The sequence below is a fragment of the Drosophila biarmipes genome, chromosome 4 (genome assembly GCF_025231255.1).
Source record: "Drosophila biarmipes strain raj3 chromosome 4, RU_DBia_V1.1, whole genome shotgun sequence".
Lineage (NCBI taxonomy): Eukaryota > Metazoa > Arthropoda > Insecta > Diptera > Drosophilidae > Drosophila > Drosophila biarmipes.
In genome coordinates, this window is record NC_066614.1 from 14,755 (window position 1) to 42,147 (window position 27,393).

The window sequence follows — 27,393 nt, forward strand, 5'->3', positions numbered from 1 at the left end:
TATATCAATAGAACATAGCTTCTTAAATCAAACATCAAAAGTTGGATACTATTTAAATAATACTTAAGGAAAATGTCATTAAAAAAAAAAGGCAAAAAAGGAACTGGGAAAAGAAATAAGAAGGATATTCAGTCTTTTAAGAAAGATGTAGAAACTGATAATCATAAAATATCTGTGGATGAACTATTGGAGCGTTTAAAAACTGATCGGAACATGGTAGCCAAAATGAATTATAACCAAGTGTATTATTTCGGTAACATTTTTTAATAGGGCTTGTCGTACTCGGAAGCCAAATTAAGATTGGAGGTAAATGGACCTAATATACTATCGCCACAACCACCAACGCCTAAATGGATCGTTTTTCTCAAGACAATGTTTGGCGGATTTGCTATACTACTTTGGACAGGATCTTTTCTTTGCTTTACTGGATATCTTATTCAATTACAAACGCAGCATGAACCACCTGATGACAATCTCTATCTCGGCATAGCGCTGGCCGTCTTGGTGGTAGTCACTGGATTATTTACTTATTTTCAGGTATGTTTGTTTTTTTGTTACTACTACATTAAACTTATTTTAATATTATTTAACTCAAAATTTTGCAAACCAGCAAAGAAAAAATATACATTTAATTTGTCAAGATAATAATTTTAAGGTCCATGCTGAACTATTTTTAGGCATAAGTTACACATTATTTAATTTAAAGTCAATAACCAAATAATTATGCCGCCCGATAAAAACTGTACCCTCTGCTTTATTTAGAAGAAAATTTTAACTGAATTTTATTATTTTCGTTAATATCTACGGATGACCCAAAAAACGCTAACCACTCCCTCGCAAATGATATCACTTTTGAGAAGGCAGTTACAAAATATAAGATTGGTATAATATCTGTGAGCTAGTGTCACCGTCTACCAAGCAACATAATGAACAAGGAAGATCGCTACTGTCGAATGCCTAGACTATCAGATACCGGTTACCCAGCTTGAGGGAGTAAAAGTCAAGATTTTTGGGGGATTTCTGGGCGTTAGAGTGGGCGGGGACAAATTTTTTTGCTTAAACGATAGGTATAGACGAGACAAATACATATAAGTCGCCATATTATTCTTGCATAAAAGATGTAGGCGCTAAAGTGTTGCAGAAATGGTTGTCGTTAGAGTGGGCCCTGCTGAAACAAATTTGCGTTGCGCAAGATATCACTTTGCTGCATATATATTTCCATTTTCCTTTTACTCCCTTACGCTGTGTAATAGGTATCTGACAAAGCGTTCGGTGTAGTCAATATTCCTTATTTTTATACCCTTGCAGAGGATATAATGATTTCAGTCAGAAGTTTGCAACGCAGTGAAGGAAACGTTCCCGACCCCATTAAGTATATATATTCTTGATCAGCGTCACAAGACGAGTCGATCTAGCCATGTCCGTCTGTCCGTTCGTTTCTACGCAAACTAGTCTCTCAGTTTTAAAGGTATCGGGCTGAAACTTTCCCAAAAGTCTTCTTTCTATTGCAGGTTGTATATAAGTCGGAACCAGCCGGATCGGACAACTAAATCTTATAGCTCCCATAGGAACTATCGGGGAAAAACCAAAAATATCTTCGGTATTTTTAACATATAATCTTCTAAGCTAGGAAATAACATTTTTCAGTTCTGAATTTCGAATTAAATTTTGTCAAAATCGGACTATATCATATAGCTGCCATAGTAACAATCGGAAAATTAGGGGTAAAATAATATGAGAAAATTATATCTTCGGTGTTTTGTAACATATAACCTTCTAAGCTTGGAAATAACATTTTCAAATCAGTTCTGAATTTCGAATTAAATTTTATCAAAATCGGACGACTTTATCATAAAGCTGTCATAGGAACGATCGGAAAATTGGTGGTAAAAAAATATTGAACAAGAAATGAAGTTAACTTCGGCAAGTTTGTATACCCTTGCAGTTATAAAAAATAATCAATAATTTTATTAAATTGAGTTCGAAATTCTTAAAAGTATAAAAATTTATATTCCCAATATTATAAGATAATATGTTAAAAAGCACCAAAGCTATAATTTGTTTCATATTATTTCCCATCATTTATACAATTATTCCTATGACAGCTATATGATATAGTCGTCCGATTTTAATAAAATTTAATTCAAAATTCAGAATTAATTATAAAATGTTATTTTTCAGCTAATAAAGTTATATGATAAAAACACCAAAGATATAATATTCATTTCATGTTTTCCGACTAATTTTCCGATCGTTCCTATGGCAACCATATGATATAGTCATCCGATCTTGATAAAATTTTATTCGAAATTCAGAACCCAATAAAAAATGTTATTTCCAAGCGTAGGAGGTTATATGTTAACAAACACCGAAGATATAATTTTTCAATATTATTTTACTACTAATTTTCCGATTGTTCCTATGGGAGCTATATGATATAGTCGTCCGATTTTGATAAAATTTTAATCAAAATTTAGAATTAATATCCAAGCTTAGAAAGGAATATGCTAAAAAACACGAAAGATATAATTTTTTAAAATTTTTTTCCCGATAGTTCCTATGGGAGCTATAAGATATAGTTGTCCGATCCGGCTGGTTCCGAGAAAACTGAGAGACTAGTTTGCGTAGAAACGGACGGACATGGCTAGATCGACTCGTCTTGTGACGCTGATCATGAATACATATACTTTATGGGGTCGGAAACGTCTCCTTCAATGCGTTGCAAACTTCTGACTGAAATTATTATACCCTCTGCAAGGGTATAAAAATTAGAGCTTTGGAGCTTTTTGACATATTAACTTATAATATTGGGAATATAATTTTTTATATTTTTAAGAATTTCGAATTCAATTTAATAAAAATCGGATTACTATAACATATAAATGTAAAAAAAATTGTTTACAAAATTGCACATGGTGTTACTAAAGTTGATTATTTCTTATAACTGCAAGGGTATACAAACTTCGGTTTGCCGAAGTTAACTTCCTTTCTTATTTAATTTTAATTCAACAAAAGTGTCTACATGTACTAGTTCAGAAATAACAAAATTAAGAAATTCTATTTATTTAATAGATCTTATAATACATTTTCGTCACAAAAGTTGATATTAGAACTTTTTTATGCTGTAAGTGCGATGTTTGTTTAATGTTTTTGTTTGATAAAAGGATTACACGATAGTTATAAACTTAAACATATAATAATTCAATAGGTTTAACGCGACACAATGCGATCGTTCGAATTCGAAAATAACAAAAGAATAATATTTCCATGTCGAAAAACAACGAAGGTATAGTTTCTTTCAATAAAGTACATGTTTCCGATCCGGCTCGTCTCAACTTATATAGTACCTACAATAAAAATACGAATTTTAGGAAGTTTCCTTAAGCTTTAAAAAGGTTAAGTCTACTTTATTTTAGAAACGAACAAAAAGGCGTACAAGGATAGACAGGCTTGTAGAGTTATGCTCATCAAGAATATATATACTTTATGGGTTCCGAACGTCTCCTTCACCGCGTTGCAAACTCTGATGACTGAAACCCTAAAAAAAAATAATCCATTTAAAATTCTATTGACTTATTGATGTACGATCTAGGGGTCAAATTTTAACAGGGACTACTTCATCCTTTTTGGGTCATTTTCGATATTAAATAGTCTTAATATTAAATTTTAGAACGCTTGTTCTGGACATTTAACTTGCAAATGTTATATTGACACCTTTAAAACACAAATAAATATTTTATATTTTACTCCATAGGTTCATAAATCCTCATCTATAATGGATTCATTTAAGAACCTCGTTCCACAGTACGCTACTGTTATACGAGAAGGCGAAATAAGCACTGTTACCTCAGATGAAATAGTAAAAGGAGATATTGTGGAAGTAAAATTTGGAGATCGAGTTCCAGCTGACATACGAATATTAGAGGCCCATGGCTTAAAAGTGGATAATTCTTCTCTAACTGGGGAATCAGAGCCTCAAGTCAGATCTGCAGAATTCACACATGAAAACCCACTCGAAACAAGAAATTTGGCATTTTTTTCAACTAATGTGCTTGAAGGTACTTGCCGTGGCGTTGTCATTGCTACGGGAGATAATACAGTCATGGGACGAATTGCCAACTTAGCCGCAGGTCTAGACGACGCACAGTCGCCTATTTCAAGGGAAATACAACTATTTATTCGTTTTATTACAATCTTTGCAGTTATACTTGGACTATCTTTTTTTGGAATTAGCTTAATGCTAGGTTATGGTTTTATTGACGCAGTTGTGTTTCTCATTGGCATTATAGTTGCAAATGTTCCTGAAGGTTTACTTGTAACTGTAACTGTATGTTTAACACTTACTGCCAAACGTATGGCTTCAAAAAATTGTTTGGTTAAGAATTTAGAGGCCGTTGAGACTTTAGGGTCGACATCAACAATCTGTTCTGACAAAACAGGAACTTTAACTCAAAATCGAATGACAGTTGCCCATTTGTGGTATGATCGCACTATAACGGAATCTGATACTACCGAGTCCTTCCGGGGATCACATTTTAAAATTGAGGATAAATCGTTTAATGCTCTTGTTATGTGTGCTGCCCTTTGCAACTCTGCCGAGTTCAAGGGTGGACAAGAAGACACACCAGTTTTTAAAAAAGATGTGAATGGAAACGCTTCTGAGGCAGCCCTTTTAAAATTTGCCGAGACGATTTTGGAAGGTGTTGGAGCAGTTCGCCAAAAGCATATAAAACTGACCGAAATTCCATTTAATTCAACAGAAAAGTATCAAGTTTCCGTTCACGAATTTAATTCAAGCGATGGATATTTTATAGTTGAAATGAAAGGAGCCCCAGAAAGGATTTTGGATCGTTGTGATATGATAATAATTCAGGGGGAGTCTGTAGAACTCACCCCTACATTAAGAACGGAATTCGAAGAGGCTTATTTGGAGATGGGCGGTATGGGTGAAAGGGTTTTAGGATTCGCAGACCTTAAACTTTCCATGTCTCAATATCCAATTTCTTACGAGTTTAGCACAGAACCTCCAAATTTTCCATTAGAAAATCTTCGTTTTTTAGGATTAATATCCTTAATAGACCCACCTCGTGCGGCAGTTCCAGACGCGGTAGCTAAATGCCGTTCAGCTGGTGTACGTGTAATTATGGTGACTGGTGATCATCCTATTACAGCTAAAGCTATAGCCCGTAGTGTTGGTATTATTACAAAGCCGACTGCTGAGGATATTGCCAAACAACTTGGCGTTCATGTAAATGAGGTTGATCCCCGACAAGCTACTGCTATTGTGGTGCATGGTGGTGAACTTCGTGAGATGAAAGGGGAAGAATTAGATGCTGTTATTTACTATCACAATGAAATTGTTTTTGCGCGAACTTCACCACAACAAAAGTTAATAATCGTAGAGGCTTGTCAAAGACGTGGTGAAATTGTTGCCGTTACTGGTGATGGTGTTAATGATTCGCCGGCTTTAAAGCGAGCTGATATTGGTGTTGCAATGGGCATTTCTGGATCTGATGTTTCTAAGCAGGCAGCGGACATGATTTTGCTGGATGATAACTTTGCATCAATAGTTGTGGGTATTGAAGAAGGACGGATTATATTCGACAACTTAAAAAAATCAATCGCTTATACTTTGACATCCAATCTTCCGGAAATAATGCCGTTCTTATGTTTTGTTATGTTTGATATACCTTTAGCTCTAGGCACAATAGCGATTCTGTGCATCGATATTGGCACTGATATGCTCCCTGCAATATCCCTGGCTTATGAAAAAGCGGAATCAGACATAATGTCTCGTATGCCAAGAGATCCCTTTGAAGACCGATTAGTAAATAAAAAGTAGGAATTTTATAAACTTATTAAAAATAATTGCGTTAAAATAAAATACATTATTAGGTTAATTCTAATGGCTTACTTGCAAATTGGGATAATACAAACGGTCGCATGTTACTTTACATTTTTTGCAATAATGGCTGAGCATGGTTTTCCCCCTTCTAGACTGGTTGGAATTCGAGGAGCATGGGACGCGAAAGAAGTTGAAGATCTTGCAGATGGATACGGGCAAGAATGGGTAACATTTTTGTGTTCTTACTACATAATATATATTTTTTAGTATTATTATTTTGTTTCTAGACCTATAGAGAACGTAAAGTTCTTGAGTATACTGCTGGCACCGGCTTTTTTGTGTCTATAGTAGTAACACAAGTTTTTGACCTTTTAATATGTAAAACTCGTCGAAACTCAATACTGCAACAAGGTATGGGCAATCATGTACTAAACTTCGCCTTGGTTCTTGAAATTATCATTGCATGCCTGCTTTGCTATGTACCAGTATTTGAAAAAACATTAAGAATGTATTCCATAAAGTATGTAATAATACCAGCTTAAATAGTTTTTAACAAATGTTATTTCAGATTTATTTGGTGGATATACGCATTCCCTTTCGGCTTATTAATTTTTTTTTTTGATGAAGGTCGTCGGTTTCTCATAAGAAAGAATCCAGGTGGTTGGGTGGAGCAAGAAACATATTATTAATTTATGTGTTTTACCACTCTAAATATACCAATAAATTTCTGTCGCTTGCTTTTTCTAAAATCAATTCGCCCGAAGCAACAACTATTTATCTTTAACTATTCGCCAACTTTTTGTAGACGAGTTCTCTTTAAATTTGTTCGTTTTTGGGATAAGTGCAGAAGTGAAAAATGTTAATGTTTTAATTTTCTTTGACAAAAAAAAACTCAGAGTTGGTAAAGGTGATGAAAAATTTAATCATATTAAGCGATTTTTTTTCTAAAACGTAAGTATTCAATAAATATTAATTCTGTTAGTGTTTAATAATAATGAAAATCAGAGCTTCCAAAGTGTCCCCTTTTTTAGATGTCAGATTAAAATCAGTTATCTTAGGACTCTTTGAAAATTGGAATTGATTGACACTCTAACAGTTGTATTTGTTTCAATGTGTCCCGCTCAAACACAGATCATCTTTGTTTGCTCTATTTTTGAGACTGTTTTCCTGAGACACTTGTGTTTTCAAAAAATGTGTGGTTTGAGACACCCGCAATTGTATGACGGACCGCCTATAACCGAGCGAGTCTTCTTAAAGTCCTTTAGTACTGATTTTCCCTTGTTTTTTATATTATTTTATTGGTAATTTTAATTGTAATTTAGCCCAAAAAATTGTTGTAAAAAGGTACAAGATGTTGGAAGACTTTTCAAAATGAACATCTTATTTTGTTTGTCAGTAATCAGACCGTTAATTTGCCAGTTTGTTATTTTGTCCAAAAAAGTTTAATTTAGAGTACCGAAAGAAAGATAATTTAAAATACTTTGTTCGGTTTCCTTACATGATTTGTCAAAATACTATCGTTTATGACTTTGACCAAAAGTTGTTTTGTTCCGATATTTTGCAAAATGCCCATCGACATTTCCTCACGTTTCACATGCAACTCATTGTTGTAAAAGTCCCCTTTTAAATTGTTTTTTCAACATAAGTGGCTATATTTTAGAACCTATAACACTGCATGACCATTAAACTTATTTTTGCGTATCCGTACGGCTTAGGGTGTATGATCCATATAAGAAACTTGAATACTTTTTATTTATGAAAGTAGAATCAAATCAATCATATATGATTTTAAACATAAAAACTTCTAATATCAAACAAAAACACCGCTGAACGAGGTAAAGTTCTAATATTAACTTGTGTGAGGAAAATGTATTATACGTCGACTAAACAAATACATAAACAAATATTCAATATGCTTGTGTTTAGCTGTACAATTTAAGAAAGCACTGGCAAAAAATTCAGAGTACCCGGAATAATATTTAAGAAAGGCAATGCACATTGTCCAGAATAATTAAAAAAAAAAAAAACCGTTGACTTCTCTTCTTATCTTACATATTCTCAATTTCGAGTGATCTTAGACATGCACTTTCCTAACATGTTTGGTCTAAGTACCACCGTTTAAAAATTAAAGGAATAATTTTTTTTAATTTTATTTTTTTTATTTCTCAAAAACCGTTTTAACGCCTTTTCGGTTAAACTTTTAAGTGCATAGCCCTTGAAATGCCTCAACAATACATTGTTGTAAGGAGTAACATTTTAAAGTTATTCATCAACAACAACGGCGATATTTACCAATTCAGAACATTAAAAACTGTCTGTCCAACTCTATTTATAAACTACTAAATATTAATATTTTCTGAATTTTTAGCATTCGGCACGCTGCAAATCAATATGCCTGTGTTTAGCTGAACAATTTTGATAAATAGTACCAAATGAGACCAAATGACCTGCGTTTGCTTGCATTTTTTGACCTGACGATTTCAATTTAATGTGCCTTCCTCATGTCGCTTCGCGTCGCATCACCTCAGTGGGGCGATGTGATGCGACGCCGCTTGGGGAACGCATACTGAAGCGAAGTCGTCGGAGCGAATATACTGTAATCGATACATTCGATTTCATAACAGACTTCTTTGATTTATTTTTTCTAAGTATTCAATTTAATTATTTTGCTTTATTAGAATCGGCAACACTAATTGTCAATTCCATTCTACTGTGACAGTTCTACAATTTAAAAATGTCCAGCTTATCAGACGATGATGTAGTTTTTAGCGGTTCGTTGTTGTAAAGATTCCGAGAATACTACACATCGGCGCAGCAAACGCCGCTTGAATGCTTCTTCGAGCATTCACGTGGTAACGCCCTGCGTCGTCTACGCTGTAAGAACAGTTAGTTGGCACGCTGCACCGCACCGCCCCAGTGTGCGCAGACCTTAAAGCTTTTTTTTCTTACCGTTTCTTCCAACTTTGACAAGAGGCTTTTAACAAAACGAACTTTGCCGTTGCACAGAACATTTTTTTTTTGAGGGTAAAACTTAAGGTAAGGTCTTAAAATATTTATTTATAAACAAAATATGTCACTGTAATGGTGGTGGCAATCTAATGATGAAAACACAATGAGTAATCTGTATTTTGTTCTTGAGCAACTAAGATCGATTTTAAATTGAACAAGAAAGGATAACTTCGGCAAGCTGAAATTTCGATACCCTTGTAGTCGTTTCCGTGGGAGCATTGTACAAGGTGTGTTCAAAAAGTAAGGTGACTTTTCAAATTTCCCGGGCAACATATTTTCGATTATCGATTTTTTTGTTTTGTTATGTTGGTACACTCTTCCCTAACATCTGTACCAAGTTTCAATTGAATCCCCTTTTTTGTTTAGTTGTGAGAGGCGTAAAGGTAACAAGTTGTTTTGCGTGCTCAGCGATTTTTTGCTATCGAAAAATATGGATCAAAGGATTTGCATCAAATTATGTGTAAAAAATAAAATAAGTGTTCCGAAACACTTGAAATGTTGACAGTGGCATACAGTGAAACTGTTCTGAGTAAAAAAAAATTTTACAAGTGGTACAAACTCTTCCAAGATGGCCGGGAAGATGCCAATGACGAGCCTCGCTCTGGACGCCCAAGCACGTCAACAACTGATAAAAACGTTCAAGCAGTGAAGAAAATTGTTTTGGAAAATCGTCGAATCACTATCAGAGAAGTTGCTGAAGATGTCGGTATATCGCTTGGCTCGTGCCATGACATTTTTTCAAATGTTTTGGGCATGAGTCGTGTGTCAGCGAAGTTTGTTCCAAAATTGCTGAATTTTGACCAAAGGAACCGTCGCATGAGCATCGCTCAAGAGCTGTTGGATGACGTCAACGACGACCCAGATTTACTCAAAAGGGTCATAACTGGTGACGAATCATGGGTATATGGTTATAATATCGAAACCAAAGCCCAATCGTCACAATGGAAGAGCCCAGGTGAGCCAAGACCGAAAAAAGCACGCCAAGTTCGATCAAATGTCAAAGTTTTGATCACTGTATTCTTCGATTACCATGGCGTGGTGCATCAGGAGTTCTTACCATATGGTCGTACGGTCAATAAACAGTATTATCTGGAAGTTATGCGCCGTTTGCGAGAAACAATACGAAAGAAACGTCCAGAATTGTGGAAAAACAATTCATGGCTTTTGCATCACGATAATGCCCCTGCTCACTCATCTTTGCTTGTGAGAGATTTTTTGGCCAAAAACAACACCACAATAATGCCTCAGCCAGCATATTCACCGGATTTGGCCCCATGTGACTTTTTCTTGTTCCCAAAACTAAAGAGACCTGTGAAAGGACGGAGATTTGCAACGATTGAAGAGATAAAGACTGCATCGCTGGAAGAGCTCAAGGCTATACCGAAAAGTGCTTATGGGAAGTGCTTTAAGGATTGGAAAACCGTTGGCATAAGTGTATTGTATCTGAGGGAGATTACTTTGAAGGGGGCGACATTAATATTGGTAAATAAATTAATAGTTTCTCTTGAAAATACAAAGTCACCTTACTTTTTGAACATACCTCGTAGTTCAAAAGCTTTCATATTTTGAAACAAGAAAATAAGTAAACTTCTGCAAGACGAAGTTTATATACCCTTGCAGTTGTAGAAACTATAAACATTAGTAACACCATTTTACATTTTTAAGGATTGTTTCTATTTCATTATTTCTCTGGCCAATCCTTTGACTGCTATATGTTAGAATCTTCCGATTTGAAAGGCTAATATATTATACACTTCATATTTGTTTCTAGCATTAAAACTGTAGGCGCTAAATCTTTGCGCGAATTGTGGCCGTTTAAGTGGGCGTGGCAACCTGCTGAAACACATCAACTCGGACATACGGACATACTAAGAGACGGGCATGGCTAGATCGACTCGTCCAGTGACGCTGATCAAGAATATATGTACTTTATGGGGTCGGAAACGTCTCCTTCTTTGCATTGCAAACTTCTGACTGAAATCATTATACCCTCTGTAAGGGTATAAAGAACGTTTAAACTTACCCGAAAAATTGGTCAACTTTTAAGATTTTAAACAGAGTATATGAGGCCTCAGTTTATGTACAAGTTGCAAAGTATAAAAAACTTTGTTTTAAAGTATTTATTTTAATATTTTTTTCGGTATGCCAAAATTTTTCCCATTAAAATAAATTGTAATTGACTTAAAAGAATATCATGTTCAAAAGATAAATATTATCTTTGTCAGAGTTATTCTAAAAAGAGGTTTATCGTTCCACTTCTTTTATATTTTTAAGAGCTTATTATATACAATATAAATACATATATTTTGTGAACATTTAGGATCTTAATTTGCATAAAGAATTAATTAAGATAAAGATACATTAATCAGTTCTATTCTCGCTGAAAAAGTTTACAAACGTTACTAGTACGAAGGCAAAATGCACAACACTTTCGCAAAAACTCTAATTTGTTATATACATTTTACCAAAATTATATTTTTAATTACTATCGGACTTCTTACAAAGAAATAATACTTTTGAAATTTTCAGATAATTTCTTGCGTTTCAGTGCTAAGTGCTACCGATTTTTTGGATCATGTTGCGTCAGTTTAAAAAGATAGTAAGTGGGAGGTTGGATCGTGTATGATTTCCCCTTTGATTATATTTTCCACCAATTTTGAAATTTTTAAAATATCCTTTGAAAAAAGGTTGTCGGGGATATAAGACGAGTTCTATTACCCACATAACATTGTCCACATGTCAAAAATATACAAGTAAGCTAGAAATATAATTTTTGTGTTTAAAATACACTAATACTAATTTTAATAATTCTTATACTAAGCTATCGCAAATGTTATCAGGACTTTCAGATTTAGGGCTGCACATATTGTGTTCCCATTACGGTATTTACGGAAATAAATAATTTTTAGCATTTGGTCAAAATGTTGTGTATTTTCTCTTCGTTATAAAAGCGATTAGATATTTGTTCTTATATTACAAAGTCTGCTTCTTGTACAAATATGATCTATTTTTTATCTTTAACATTTTTTTTAAGATTTAACAAGTTGCAAGTTATTAATATTGTTCTTGCTAAAAAAAAAACGAAAGTTAATGTCCAGACAATTCTTAAAAATCACGCGTGTGTCAGCAATTAGATGTTCCGTCACCGTCAAGTGTAACACCAACACTTTCTAATTTTCGAGAAAGTTGCATCTTCCGGCAATTTATATCGTTTTCAAGTGCTTCCATAATCTTTGATCACATATAAAGACAATACATTAGACAAAAAATAAAATACTTGATAATAAAAACCCGCTTACCTTATCCTTATATTTTGTTATATAAATATATAACTCTTTTAATGCAGAAATGGTGTCAAATTCATCATTCTGCCTTACTGATAGTTGTTGCATTGCTGTACTCATTTCCTGGTCGCTTATTTGTGGAAGCCTTGAGACATCCCGGTAATATTCCTTAACCATAATTATATAGTTTGGAATGTCCTGCATAAAGAAACATTTAAAAAATTGTAATAATTGAATTTAATTTTAATAATTAAAAATTAAAATATTGATATAATGTGGACGGACGTCCGCGCACTGGCAGACCACTATTCGCATAATTCCAATTCTGCTACGATAGTGCGATCGTAATATTAAGATTTTTAAAAGGGTATACTAGATTCGTCGGAAAGTATGTAACAGGTAGATGAAAGCGTGTTCGACACCATAATATATATATATATTGATCAGGATCACTTGCCAGTCGATCTGATCATGTCCGTCCGTATAAGCGCTTATATCTCGGAAACTACCAAAAAGCTAGAAATTTAGAATTTGGCATGTAGGCAGGGGTTAGGCCCACTCTAACGCTTACTATCCGCGAAAATCTGAAACACCACAGTAAACAAAGCCTGAAAAAAATTTTGACTGAACACAGAAAAAAGTACTTCCGGCGCTAGAGAGGGTAATTGACAATTTACTTTTTTTCTTTATTAAAATATGGAAATATTGATATCAAGCCCTATCGAATTAGGATTTCAATTGCAAGATTTTAAGGGCCAACATGTTTATACGATTACACTTTAAGTTTGCATTTTACAGCTTAAAAACCGGACGGATCAACCAAAAATAAAAATACTTATATATCGAGGGTGTAACAAAAATCTTTTTCAACAAAAATCCGTTCTGATTCTTACGTACATTAATGCAGTAAACCAAACGTTTTTGGTTGGAAGAGATATCTGTGACACTTCCTACGTTGTCTTTAAAGATATTTTTCACAGTGGCAAGAACTTTGCAGCTCGTACTTTTTATGTATGCCTCGATCTGTATAAAAGAGCTCGCCAATCAAACGATGTATATTGTATATCTTCCATAAAGTATTTACACCATTCTCGCGCTGAAGTTTAATATATATAATTTTGATCAGCTTCAATGCCGAGGAAGTTTACCCATGTCTGTCCATTACTATATATCAATGTGCCTAAGTTTTAAACTTATCGGAACAATGAAGAATTTGAAGTGTCTATGCTTTAAATCCGTCGAAATAAAACTTTTCGAACAGTAATTTTTTTATTCCACGTAGATTATAAGGCAGAGCTGAAAAAATGGGTTATTTTCTGGCTCTGATATAATTAATATTATCTTTCCTTTTTATACCCTTATATACAAGCCGACGGATCGGACAACTATATCTTATATAAAAATAATTATATCTTCGGTGTTTTTAAACATATAACCTTCTAGGCTTAGAAATAACATTTTTAATTAGTTTTGAATGCCGAATAAAATTTTATCACAGTCGGAAGACTATATCATATAGCTGTCATAGAAACGTTCGGAAAATTGGTGGGAATTTGCTTTTACGTTCCTTTACATGGTCTCTAAACTTTTCGGGCAGATAGCTACTAGGGATTTGTCAGGGATTTGAAAAGAAGGTCCTTAGACTTAGATTAAAAATTTGACAATTAAAACTTGACTTAAAGAGTATACTAGTGCCTAATACATGGGCTAAATTAGAGTAAATGCAACTCAAGTTAATTTGCCAAGCTATGGGCGGAATGAAATTGTTTTAAATCAGAACTTCAGTTAGTTCCTTAAATTTGTTAGCTGAGTGACAGGGATATAAAGGTGGAGGCACTCAATTGCTGCATACTCTCTTCTTTCCTTTTTTTTTAGTTTATACGAACACTTATTTTCCATTTAATCATTGAATTCTACCAGTAGTAGTAGTTTTGCCACTCCTTATCTTTCCATCCCATAGTCAAAAAAATTTTATGAATTGTTTATGCACGAAACAAGACATAGCCATATACATATAACGCTGTGCTCATAACATATCTTAACAAATCCGTCTAAGAGAAGGATTAAAATATTGACTGTTAAATATAAGGTACACGGTACGATTACTCACTTTTGCAAATAACAACTTATTCGACGGAGAATCTTTTCCAAGCCTATGCTCCGCAGTTGAGCATGCATCCATAAAAGTTTGCGCAATGACACTCAAACAGGAATCCACACAATACGTTTTATTTACGTCAAATATAAAATCAGGATTCTTTATAAAATTAACCCAAAATCGAAGGGGCAAACAATTTGATTTCCAAGCGTGTACAATATCAGTATCAGCAATGTCATGACGTCGAGCTGCTTCATCTAGCAAATCAAAAAGCCATTTCACTGCAGGCGGTAACTCCTCATTAACGGTTAAAATAATTGAAAAGAAATCATCAACGAATTTTTGTATAGTTCCCTTTGTGGCCAAGAGACGTGTTAAGTAGACCTCTGGTATAGTTTTGTTTACCCTCTCATTACAATTATTTACGCAATGGGATGATTGAGTTGCTGGTGAAGCTCCAGATAAGGCAGAGTTTTTAATGTTCATATAATGATCAGGTATAATGGGTTTGATAAGATGGTAAAGTCGAGGTTGCTGCAATCCTGACTCGATGTCATTATTAATTATAATATGGCTTTGAGAGTTATTTATAAAATAAACTGCAACGAAAGAATAGAGTTATATTAATTAGTTTTTAAGCCCTTGCAGAGGGTATAATGATTTATGTGAAAAGTTTAAAGACGTTATATTCTTGATCAGCATCATTAGGCGAGTTGATCTAGCCATGTCCGGCTGTCCGTTTATTTCTATGCAAACTAGTCTCTCAGTTTTAAAACTTTCGGGCTGGAATTTTTACAAAATTATTTTTTCTTTTATTATCTTATTTTATTTTTTCAGGTAGTATATAAGTCCGATCGGACAACTATATCTTATGGGAGCTGCCATGGGAATAATCGGAAAAAATTTTAAAAAATTGTCTCTTTGTTGTTCGTTTGTTTTAACATAGGAGTTTACGCTTGGAAATAACATTTTTTAATTGGTTTGAATTTCAAAACTAATTTTATCAAAATCGGACAACTATATCATATAGCTGCCATACGAACGATCGGAAAATTGGTAAGTAAATAATTAAAAATATTATATCTTTGGTGTGTTTTTGGAAATAACATTTTTTAATATGTTTTGAATTTTGAATTAAATTCTATCAAAATCGGACGACTATATCATATAGCTGCCATACAAACGATCGGAAAATTGGTGAATAAATAATATGAAAAAATTATATCTTTGGTTATTTTTTAGACAAATAACCTCCAACGCTTGGAAATAACATTTTTTAATTAGTTATAAATTTGATATTTTAATTTTATCAAAATCGGACGAATATAGCATATAGCTGTTAAAATAATATAAAACAAATTATAGCTCCGGTGTTTTTTACATATTATCTTATACTATTGGGAAAATAGTTTATTATATTTTAAAGAATTTCCAATTAAACTCTAACATATAGCTTTCAAAGAAACGGTCAAAAAAGTAAAGAAATATTTTTTTTTTAACATCACTGAAGCTAGAAACAATCCTTAAAAATGTAACATGGTGTTAGTAGCATTGAAAATTGCTTATAACTGCAAAGGAAAAACAAACATCGGCTTGCCGAAGGTAATTTCCATTCTTGTTTGACTTGAATTTATAACTTACAATTATGGTAAGGTGCCTGATTTTGGTTTTTGCCATACGGTATGTGGTAGTTATCATTTTGCCGTGCTATAAGTGACATCACAGCCGATTCTTTTACTCCATAATGGGCCAATGTGTTGAGGCGTTTCCATCCATTTATTGTTTTTGTAGTTAGGTCTTCATCTTGTAATGTGAGATGACCTCCTCTTCCATGCCTCCATTCTAAGTCAACTTCGTGCACAGATTTTTAATTTAACTTGCGATATGGTATCCAAATCGTTTACACGACATTGGACTTTTTCATCAAGATCATCTTGTAAAATGTGCAAAATTACAACAGAATGGGTAACTTGTTCGTGGAGAAGTCGTTCCTCTGAAAGTGAATAACGAGCATCGTGGGTTATTGCGTCCACCAAACCCTTTTCAATTTGATGCTTAATTGCCTTGAACAGCAAAAATAAATTAGATCCAGCATATTCTTTTAGGTAGTCGTACATACAAATTGCTAAGTAGTTTGTTAACATTTTTTCAACTACGCTCTCAGTGCGTCGTAGCATTAGCTGAGGATGCTTGCTGGCGAGCGATTTGTCAATTAATCGCAATAAAAGGGACTTTAAAATTTCCGTCGCATATTCCATTTTGTTCATTAGAACAACCATAAGTAAAGAGGCGACGTTAACTCGATCGCGAATTGAGAAAGATGACCGTTGAGCTTCTAAAGTTTCTATGAACAATAGTAAAAAATATTTGTTTCCAATAAGTTGCTCGAATTGTATCATAGCTGCATCATAGTTAGTGTGCGGGCTACTTCCACAAAATTTTCGGGAGTTTAGAATAGGATGATCTGATACACCGAGAAAGAAAACTTTCATAATGTAATTGACGTGATCTAACGTTGGTATACCGGTGCTCTCCAAATCTGCTGTTAGATCGGTCATGTCCGTTTGGAGCTCAGCAAATGCCTGTTTACACTCAGAACGAACGTTGCTTTCCAATGTTATCATCTGTATCTGAATTCGTTTGTATTCCCGTTCTGCTTGGGTCGATTTCCTTCTAAATATTATTAGTACGACAACCAAAACGATGACAAGCACTGCAACTGTCAATATAACGACAAACATGGCATGTGAAAAAACATAGGGTTTATTTAAATCATATTTCAAATATCCTATGGCGAAACGAAGATTTCGCCCTACTTTAACCACAACTAGAGGTAAATCTGTCGATTGATCCACACCATTTTCATCAGTTGGGAGTGGTTGATGTTCCGGTGGAATGCACAAAAGTTGAGTTAGTGTAAGGCTTGTTATATTGCATTGAGTAGTACCAATGGTTACATTAACGTCGTATTCAACGTCGTATTAGTAGCTCGCCTTCAATAACCAAGCTGTCACCCTTGTATAGTTTAATTCCGTCATTTGGAAATGGTAAATATTTTGGATCGGCTAAATAAACAATAGTGCTCCTGATATCATGAAAGTATTTATTTAGATCTCGAACAAGCTGTACATTGTCCATTACAAAACTAAGTTGTAAATTCAGTTGCGTTTCATGGACCTTTACAAAAGTTGTAACATCCATATTATTATTGACGAAATAGCTAGGCGCAGTTCCCCCTGTTGTGTATATATGAAAGTTGTCTACGAAGTCTGCTTTTCGCTTTCGTCTAGAATATTCGTTCTGATGCGCACTTTCATTTTTAAAGTCAAATTCCGAATCCATCACTCTGTTAGAACTTTTAAATGCTTGAAATTTATCATTTACCGGAGGAGATGGGCATTCCATTTGATTTGAATTGATTACTACGCAAGATGTTTTGTTTACTCTTTCATTATCAAAAAAAACTTCAAGTTCAGGCTTTTGAATTGAGTTAAGATACATTCCATGAACGGTCAGAACGCGACCACCACTTACAAAACTGCGTAAAGGCTTAATCTGCATTATACGCGGGTCTTGGGTATAGTTAAAGATAAAACAGGGCTGCCTTGCTAACGTACGAAATTGGTATGAACCGAAATTACTTCGAGTTAGATTTTTATTGGGTATAGTTGCGGGTGAGCTATGACATTCTAAAGTTCGGTTGGCACCGTCAATAAGAAGGTGTAGAGACCGTATTGGTTCTGGCTGGGTCGCCTATGATGTAGTACTACTAACTTGAGTTGAAGAAGCTTGTGTAACGTTTATATGACACTCGTACTCATCTAAATATGCTCGCATGGTTGATCCAATGTTCAAAAACTTTCCTATTAACGACAATTGTGTTCCTCCCGACCTGGGCCCAATCGTGGGATATAATCCTGTTAGCAAAACATTCTTAAAATGAAATTGTACACTAGATTCAGTATACCCTGCATCATTTGCAACCTTTATAGGCGCTGACACTTCATACATCACTGCTCCAGTGCGGCATTCGATCTTTACAGAAATTTGGTAGTTGACTAGTTCACAAGGCACAGACCCAATAAATATTTTTCCACGCACATCTCCTTCGCGAATGCCCAAATTACTGCCTTCAATTGTAATAAGGGTACCACCCTCAATAGGTCCAGATAACGGTTTAATAATATCGATCCTTGGTAAAGGGCACTCGTTTTCTTTAGTTGTTGCACTAGTAGCACGATCACTGTCTGCTATGCAAGTCTTGTTATATACACATGAGTTGCTGCACCAAGCACATTGGTATTTTGGATCACGAGTGACACACAAACTGCAATCAGCAGTTTGGTATGTATGGGCAATCATGTATTAAACTTTGCCTTGGTTCTTGAAATTATCATTGCATGCCTGCTTTGCTATGTACCAGTATTTGAAAAAACATTAAGAATGTATTCCATAAAGTATGTAATAATACCAGCTTAAATAGTTTTTAACAAATGTTATTTCAGATTTATTTGGTGGATATACGCATTCCCTTTCGGCTTATTAATTTTTTTTTTTGATGAAGGTCGTCGGTTTCTCATAAGAAAGAATCCAGGTGGTTGGGTGGAGCAAGAAACATATTATTAATTTATGTGTTTTACCACTCTAAATATACCAATAAATTTCTGTCGCTTGCTTTTTCTAAAATCAATTCACCCGAAGCAACAACTATTTATCTTTAACTATTCGCCAACTTTTTGTAGACGAGTTCTCTTTAAATTTGTTCGTTTTTGGGATAAGTGCAGAAGTGAAAAATGTTAATGTTTTAATTTTCTTTGACAAAAAAAACTCAGAGTTGGTAAAGGTGATGAAAAATTTAATCATTTTAAGCGATTTTTTTTTTCTAAAACGTAAGTATTCAATAAATATTAATTCTGTTAGTGTTTAATAATAATGAAAATCAGAGCTTCCAAAGTGTCCCCTTTTTTAGATGTCAGAATAAAATCAGTTATCTTAGGACTCTTTGAAAATTGGAATTGATTGACACTCTAACAGTTGTATTTGTTTCAATGTGTCCCGCTCAAACACAGATCATCTTTGTTTGCTCTATTTTTGAGACTGTTTTCCTGAGACACTTGTGTTTTCAAAAAATGTGTGGTTTGAGACACCCGCAATTGTATGGCGGACCGCCTATAACCGAGCGAGTCTTCTTAAAGTCATTTGGTACTGATTTTCCCTTGTTTTTTATATTATTTTATTGGTAATTTTAATTGTAATTTAGCCCAAAAAATTGTTGTAAAAAGGTACAAGATGTTGGAAGACTTTTCAAAATGAACATCATATTTTGTTTGTCAGTTATCAGACCGTTAATTTGCCAGTTTGTTATTTTGTCCAAAAAAGTTTAATTTAGAGTACCGAAAGAAAGATAATTTAAAATACTTTGTTCGGTTTCCTTACATGATTTGTCAAAATACTATCGTTTATGACTTTGACCAAAAGTTGTTTTGTTCCGATATTTTGCAAAATGCCCATCGACATTTCCTCACGTTTCACATGCAACTCATTGTTGTAAAAGTCCCCTTTTAAATTGTTTTTTCAACATAAGTGGCTATATTTTAGAACCTATAACACTGCATGACCATTAAACTTATTTTTGCGTATCCGTACGGCTTAGGGTGTATGATCCATATAAGAAACTTGAATACTTTTTATTTATGAAAGTAGAATCAAATCAATCATATATGATTTTAAACATAAAAACTTCTAATATCAAACAAAAACACCGCTGAACGAGGTAAAGTTCTAATATTAACTTGTGTGAGGAAAATGTATTATACGTCGACTAAACAAATACATAAACAAATATTCAATATGCTTGTGTTTAGCTGTACAATTTAAGAAAGCACTGGCAAAAAATTCAGAGTACCCGGAATAATATTTAAGAAAGGCAATGCACATTGTCCAGAATAATTAAAAAAAAAAAACCGTTGACTTCTCTTCTTATCTTACATATTCTCAATTTCGAGTGATCTTAGACATGCACTTTCCTAACATGTTTGGTCTAAGTACCACCGTTTAAAAATTAAAGGAATAATTTTTTTTAATTTTATTTTTTTTATTTCTCAAAAACCGTTTTAACGCCTTTTCGGTTAAACTTTTAAGTGCATAGCCCTTGAAATGCCTCAACAATACATTGTTGTAAGGAGTAACATTTTAAAGTTATTCATCAACAACAACGGCGACATTTACCAATTCAAAACATTAAAAACTGTCTGTCCAACTCTATTTATAAACTACTAAATATTAATATTTTCTGAATTTTTAGCATTCGGCACGCTGCAAATCAATATGCCTGTGTTTAGCTGAACAATTTTGATAAATAGTACCAAATGAGACCAAATGACCTGCGTTTGCTTGCATTTTTTGACCTGACGATTTCAATTTAATGTGCCTTCCTCATGTCGCTTCGCGTCGCATCACCTCAGTGGGGCGATGTGATGCGACGCCGCTTGGGGAACGCATACTGAAGCGAAGTCGTCGGAGCGAATATACTGTAATCGATACATTCGATTTCATAACAGACTTCTTTGATTTATTTTTTCTAAGTATTCAATTTAATTATTTTGCTTTATTAGAATCGGCAACACTAATTGTCAATTCCATTCTACTGTGACAGTTCTACACATCGGCGCAGCAAACGCCGCTTGAATGCTTCTTCGAGCATTCACGTGGTAACGCCCTGCGTCGTCTACGCTGTAAGAACAGTTAGTTGGCACGCTGCACCGCACCGCCCCAGTGTGCGCAGACCTTAAAGCTTTTTTTTCTTACCGTTTCTTCCAACTTTGACAAGAGGCTTTTAACAAAACGAACTTTGCCGCTGCACAGAACATTTTTTTTTGAGGGTAAAACTTAAGGTAAGGTCTTAAAATATTTATTTATAAACAAAATATGTCACTGTAATGGTGGTGGCAATCTAATGATGAAAACACAATGAGTAATCTGTATTTTGTTCTTGAGCAACTAAGATCGATTTTAAATTGAACAAGAAGTTATCCTTCGGCAAGCTGAAATTTCGATACTCTTGTAGTCGTTTCCGTGGGAGCATTGTACAAGGTGTGTTCAAAAAGTAAGGTGACTTTTCAAATTTCGCGGGCAACATATTTTCGATTATCGATTTTTTTGTTTTGTTATGTTGGTACACTCTTCCCTAACATCTGTACCAAGTTTCAATTGAATCCCCTTTTTTGTTTAGTTGTGAGAGGCGTAAAGGTAACAAGTTGTTTTGCGTGCTCAGAGAAGTTGCTGAAGATGTCGGTATATCGCTTGGCTCGTGCCATGACATTTTTTCAAATGTTTTGGGCATGAGTCGTGTGTCAGCGAAGTTTGTTCCAAAATTGCTGAATTTTGACCAAAGGAACCGTCGCATGAGCATCGCTCAAGAGCTGTTGGATGACGTCAACGACGACCCAGATTTACTCAAAAGGATCATAACTGGTGACGAATCATGGGTATATGGTTATAATATCGAAACCAAAGCCCAATCGTCACAATGGAAGAGCCCAGGTGAGCCAAGACCGAAAAAAGCACGCCAAGTTCGATCAAATGTCAAAGTTTTGATCACTGTATTCTTCGATTACCATGGCGTGGTGCATCAGGAGTTCTTACCATATGGTCGTACGGTCAATAAACAGTATTATCTGGAAGTTATGCGCCGTTTGCGAGAAACAATACGAAAGAAACGTCCAGAATTGTGGAAAAACAATTCATGGCTTTTGCATCACGATAATGCCCCTGCTCACTCATCTTTGCTTGTGAGAGATTTTTTGGCCAAAAACAACACCACAATAATGCCTCAGCCAGCATATTCACCGGATTTGGCCCCATGTGACTTTTTCTTGTTCCCAAAACTAAAGAGACCTGTGAAAGGACGGAGATTTGCAACGATTGAAGAGATAAAGACTGCTTCGCTGGAAGAGCTCAAGGCTATACCGAAAAGTGCTTATGGGAAGTGCTTTAAGGATTGGAAAACCGTTGGCATAAGTGTATTGTATCTGAGGGAGATTACTTTGAAGGGGGCGTCATTAATATTGGTAAATAAATTAATAGTTTCTCTTGAAAATACAAAGTCACCTTACTTTTTGAACATACCTCGTAGTTCAAAAGCTTTCATATTTTGAAACAAGAAAATAAGTAAACTTCTGCAAGACGAAGTTTACATACCCTTGCAGTTGTAGAAACTATAAACATTAGTAACACCATTTTACATTTTTAAGGATTGTTTCTATTTCATTATTTCTCTGGCCAATCCTTTGACTGCTATATGTTAGAATCTTCCGATTTGAAAGGCTAATATATTATACACTTCATATTTGTTTCTAGCATTAAAACTGTAGGCGCTAAATCTTTGCGCGAATTGTGGCCGTTTAAGTGGGCGTGGCAACCTGCTGAAACACATCAACTCTATAGTTTTCGAAATCTCGGCGTTTATACGGACATACTAACAGACGGGCATGGCTAGATCGACTCGTCCAGTGACGCTGATCAAGAATATATATACTTTATGGGGTCGGAAACGTCTCCTTCATTGCATTGCAAACTTCTGACTGAAATCATTATACCCTCTGTAAGGGTATAAAGAACGTTTAAAAACTTACCCGAAAAATTGGTCAACTTTTAAGATTTTAAACAGAGTATATGAGACCTCAGTTTATGTACAAGTTGCAAAGTATAAAAAACTTTGTTTTAAAGTATTTATTTTAATCTTTTTTCGCTATACCAAAATTTTTCCCATTAAAATAAATTTTAATTGACTTAAAAGAATATCATGTTCAAAAGATAAATATTATCTTTGTCAGAGTTATTCTAAAAAGAGGTTTATCGTTCCACTTCTTTTATATTTTTAAGAGCTTATTATATACAATATAAATACATATATTTTGTGAACATTTAGGATCTTAATTTGCATAAAGAATTAATTAAGATAAAGATACATTAATCAGTTCTATTCTCGCTGAAAAAGTTTACAAACGTTACTAGTACGAAGGCAAAATGCACAACACTTTCGCAAAAACTCTAATTTGTTATATACATTTTACCAAAATTATATTTTTAATTACTATCGGACTTCTTACAAAGAAATAATCCTTTGAAATTTTCAGATAATTTCTTGCGTTTCAGTGCTAAGTGCTACCGATTTTTTGGATCATGTTGCGTCAGTTTAAAAAGATAGTAAGTGGGAGGTTGGATCGTGTATGATTTCCCCTTTGATTATATTTTCCACCAATTTTGAAATTTTTAAAATATCCTTTGAAAAAAGGTTGTCGGGGATATAAGACGAGTTCTATTACCCACATAACATTGTCCACATGTCAAAAATATACAAGTAAGCTAGAAATATAATTTTTGTGTTTAAAATACACTAATACTAATTTTAATAATTCTTATACTAAGCTATCGCAAATGTTATCAGGACTTTCAGATTTAGGGCTGCACATATTGTGTTCCCATTACGGTATTTACGGAAATAAATAATTTTTAGCATTTGGTCAAAATGTTGTGTATTTTCTCTTCGTTATAAAAGCGATTAGATATTTGTTCTTATATTACAAAGTCTGCTTCTTGTACAAATATGATCTATTTTTTATCTTTAACATTTTTTTTAAGATTTGACAAGTTGCAAGTTATTAATATTGTTCTTGCTAAAAAAAAAACGAAAGTTAATGTCCAGACAATTCTTAAAAATCACGCGTGTGTCAGCAATTAGATGTTCCGTCACCGTCAAGTGTAACACCAACACTTTCTAATTTTCGAGAAAGTTGCATCTTCCGGCAATTTATATCGTTTTCAAGTGCTTCCATAATCTTTGATCACATATAAAGACAATACATTAGACAAAAAATAAAATACTTGATAATAAAAACCCGCTTACCTTATCCTTATATTTTGTTATATAAATATATAACTCTTTTAATGCAGAAATGGTGTCAAATTCATCATTCTGCCTTACTGATAGTTGTTGCATTGCTGTACTCATTTCCTGGTCGCTTATTTGTGGAAGCCTTGATAGTTTGGAATGTTCTGCATAAAGAAACATTTAAAAAATTGTAATAATTGAATTTCATTTTAATAATTAAAATATTGATATAATGTGGACGGACGTCCGCGCACTGGCAGACCACTATTCGCATAATTCCAATTCTGCTACGATAGTGAGATCGTAATATTATGATTTTTAAAAGGGTATACTAGATTCGTCGGAAAGTATGTAACAGGTAGATGAAAGCGTGTTCGACCCCATAATATATATATATATTGCCAGTCGATCTGATCATGTCCGTCCGTATAAGCGCTTATATCTCGGAAACTACCAAAAAGCTAGAAATTTAGAATTTGGCATGTAGGCAGGGGTTAGGCCCACTCTAACGCTTACTATCCGCGAAAATCTGAAACACCACAGTAAACAAAGCCTGGAAAAAATTTTGACTGAACACAGAAAAAAGTACTTCCGGCGCTAGAGAGGGTAATTGACAATTTACTTTTTTTCTTTATTAAAATATGGAAATATTGATATCAAGCCCTATCGAATTAGGATTTCAATTGCAAGATTTTAAGGGCCAACATGTTTATACGATTACACTTTAAGTTTGCATTTTACAGCTTAAAAACCGGACGGATCAACCAAAAATAAAAATACTTATATATCGAGGGTGTAACAAAAATCTTTTTCAACAAAAATCCGTTCTGATTCTTACGTACATTAATGCAGTAAACCAAACGTTTTTGGTTGGAAGAGATATCTGTGACACTTCCTACGTTGTCTTTAAAGATATTTTTCACAGTGGCAAGAACTTTGCAGCTCGTACTTTTTATGTATGCCTCGATCTGTATAAAAGAGCTCGCCAATCAAACGATGTATATTGTATATCTTCCATAAAGTATTTACACCATTCTCGCGCTGAAGTTTAATATATATAATTTTGATCAGCTTCAATGCCGAGGAAGTTTACCCATGTCTGTCCATTACTATATATCAATGTGCCTAAGTTTTAAACTTATCGGAACAATGAAGAATTTGAAGTGTCTATGCTTTAAATCCGTCGAAATAAAACTTTTCGAACAGTAATTTTTTTATTCCACGTAGATTATAAGGCAGAGCTGAAAAAATGGGTTATTTTCTGGCTCTGATATAATTAATATTATCTTTCCTTTTTATACCCTTATATACAAGCCGACGGATCGGACAACTATATCTTATATAAAAATAATTATATCTTCGGTGTTTTTAAACATATAACCTTCTAGGCTTAGAAATAACATTTTTAATTAGTTTTGAATGCCGAATAAAATTTTATCACAGTCGGAAGATATCATATAGCTGTCATAGAAACGATCGGAAAATTGGTGGGGATTTGCTTTTACGTTCCTTTACATGGTCTCTAAACTTTTCGGGCAGATAGCTACTAGGGATTTGTCAGGGATTTGAAAAGAAGGTCCTTAGACTTAGATTAAAAATTTGACAATTAAAACTTGACTTAAAGAGTATACTAGTGCCTAATACATGGGCTAAATTAGAGTAAATGCAACTCAAGTTAATTTGCCAAGCTATGGGCGGAATGAAATTGTTTTAAATCAGAACTTCAGTTAGTTCCTTAAATTTGTTAGCTGAGTGACAGGGATATAAAGGTGGAGGCACTCAATTGCTGCATACTCTCTTCTTTCCTTTTTTTTTAGTTTATACGAACACTTATTTTCCATTTAATCATTGAATTCTACCAGTAGTAGTAGTTTTGCCACTCCTTATCTTTCCATCCCATAGTCAAAAAAATTTTATGAATTGTTTATGCACGAAACAAGACATAGCCATATACATATAACGCTGTGCTCATAACATATCTTAACAAATCCGTCTAAGAGAAGGATTAAAATATTGACTGTTAAATATAAGGTACACGGTACGATTACTCACTTTTGCAAATAACAACTTATTCGACGGAGAATCTTTTCCAAGCCTATGCTCCGCAGTTGAGCATGCATCCATAAAAGTTTGCGCAATGACACTCAAACAGGAATCCACACAATACGTTTTATTTACGTCAAATATAAAATCAGGATTCTTTATAAAATTAACACAAAATCGAAGGGGCAAACAATTTGATTTCCAAGCGTGTACAATATCAGTATCAGCAATGTCATGACGTCGAGCTGCTTCATCTAGCAAATCAAAAAGCCATTTCACTGCAGGCGGTAACTCCTCATTAACGGTTAAAATAATTGAAAAGAAATCATCAACGAATTTTTGTATAGTTCCCTTTGTGGCCAAGAGACGTGTTAAGTAGACCTCTGGTATAGTTTTGTTTACCCTCTCATTACAATTATTTACGCAATGGGATGATTGAGTTGCTGGTGAAGCTCCAGATAAGGCAGAGTTTTTAATGTTCATATAATGATCAGGTATAATGGGTTTGATAAGATGGTAAAGTCGAGGTTGCTGCAATCCTGACTCGATGTCATTATTAATTATAATATGGCTTTGAGAGTTATTTATAAAATAAACTGCAACGAAAGAATAGAGTTATATTAATTAGTTTTTAAGCCCTTGCAGAGGGTATAATGATTTATGTGAAAAGTTTAAAGACGTTATATTCTTGATCAGCATCATTAGGCGAGTTGATCTAGCCATGTCCGTCTGTCCGTTTATTTCTATGCAAACTAGTCTCTCAGTTTTAAAACTTTCGGGCTGGAATTTTTACAAAATTATTTTTTCTTTTATTATCTTATTTTATTTTTTCAGGTAGTATATAAGTCGGATCGAACAACTATATCTTATGGGAGCTGCCATGGTAATATGTAATAATACCAGCTTAAATAGTTTTTAACAAATGTTATTTCAGTTTTATTTGGTGGATATACGCATTCCCTTTCGGCTTATTAATTTTTTTTTTGATGAAGGTCGTCGGTTTCTCATAAGAAAGAATACAGGTGGTTGGGTGGAGCAAGAAACATATTATTAATTTATGTGTTTTACCACTCTAAATATACCAATAAATTTCTTTCGCTTGCTTTTTCTAAAATCAATTCGCCCGAAGCAACAACTATTTATCTTTAACTATTCGCCAACTTTTTGTAGACGAGTTCTCTTTAAATTTGTTCGTTTTTGGGATAAGTGCAGAAGTGAAAAA

General features: G+C 34.0%; 3 protein-coding genes across 6 annotated transcripts in view; 1 reads left to right on the top strand and 2 right to left on the bottom strand.

Moving 5' to 3' along the window:
• Window positions 1–18,926, top strand: LOC108031487 (sodium/potassium-transporting ATPase subunit alpha). 3 transcript variants are annotated; one of them, XM_050886885.1, is made up of 6 exons: window positions 3–216; window positions 271–537; window positions 3,755–5,838; window positions 5,896–6,070; window positions 6,133–6,365; window positions 18,742–18,926. In XM_050886885.1, the coding sequence occupies exons 1-6, from the start codon at window positions 73–75 to the stop codon at window positions 18,860–18,862; spliced, it is 3,024 nt and encodes a 1,007-aa protein (XP_050742842.1). In that variant the 5' UTR covers window positions 3–72; the 3' UTR covers window positions 18,863–18,926. The 3 variants fall into 3 exon arrangements, with proteins under 3 accessions (XP_050742843.1, XP_050742842.1, XP_016960468.2); XM_017104979.3 differs by lacking the exon at window positions 18,742–18,926 and adding an exon at window positions 6,414–6,598; XM_050886886.1 differs by lacking the exon at window positions 18,742–18,926 and having other exon boundaries at window positions 1–216; window positions 6,113–6,326.
• Window positions 11,098–27,393, bottom strand: part of LOC108027958 (plexin-B-like) — a 19,406-nt gene continuing 3,110 nt past the window's right edge. The window contains exons 1-4 of one of the 2 annotated variants that reach the window (XM_044091280.2): window positions 15,878–17,203; window positions 14,249–14,835; window positions 12,154–12,336; window positions 11,098–12,085 (exon numbers count right to left, since the gene is read on the bottom strand). In XM_044091280.2, the coding sequence (XP_043947215.1) occupies window positions 11,978–12,085; window positions 12,154–12,336; window positions 14,249–14,835; window positions 15,878–15,956 (957 nt within the window). In that variant the 5' untranslated portion in view covers window positions 15,957–17,203 and the 3' untranslated portion in view covers window positions 11,098–11,977. Of the gene's footprint in view, window positions 12,086–12,153; window positions 12,337–14,248; window positions 14,836–15,877; window positions 17,204–27,393 lie in introns of those variants that run through there. The other variant, XM_050886897.1, reaches the window with a different exon arrangement.
• The window catches only part of LOC108024894 (plexin-B), a 30,602-nt gene continuing 26,297 nt past the window's right edge, over window positions 23,089–27,393 (bottom strand). Inside the window, exon 6 of the transcript XR_006367443.2 lies at window positions 23,089–24,075. The gene's annotated coding sequence lies outside the window, so the exon portion shown is untranslated. The remainder of the gene's footprint in view (window positions 24,076–27,393) is intronic.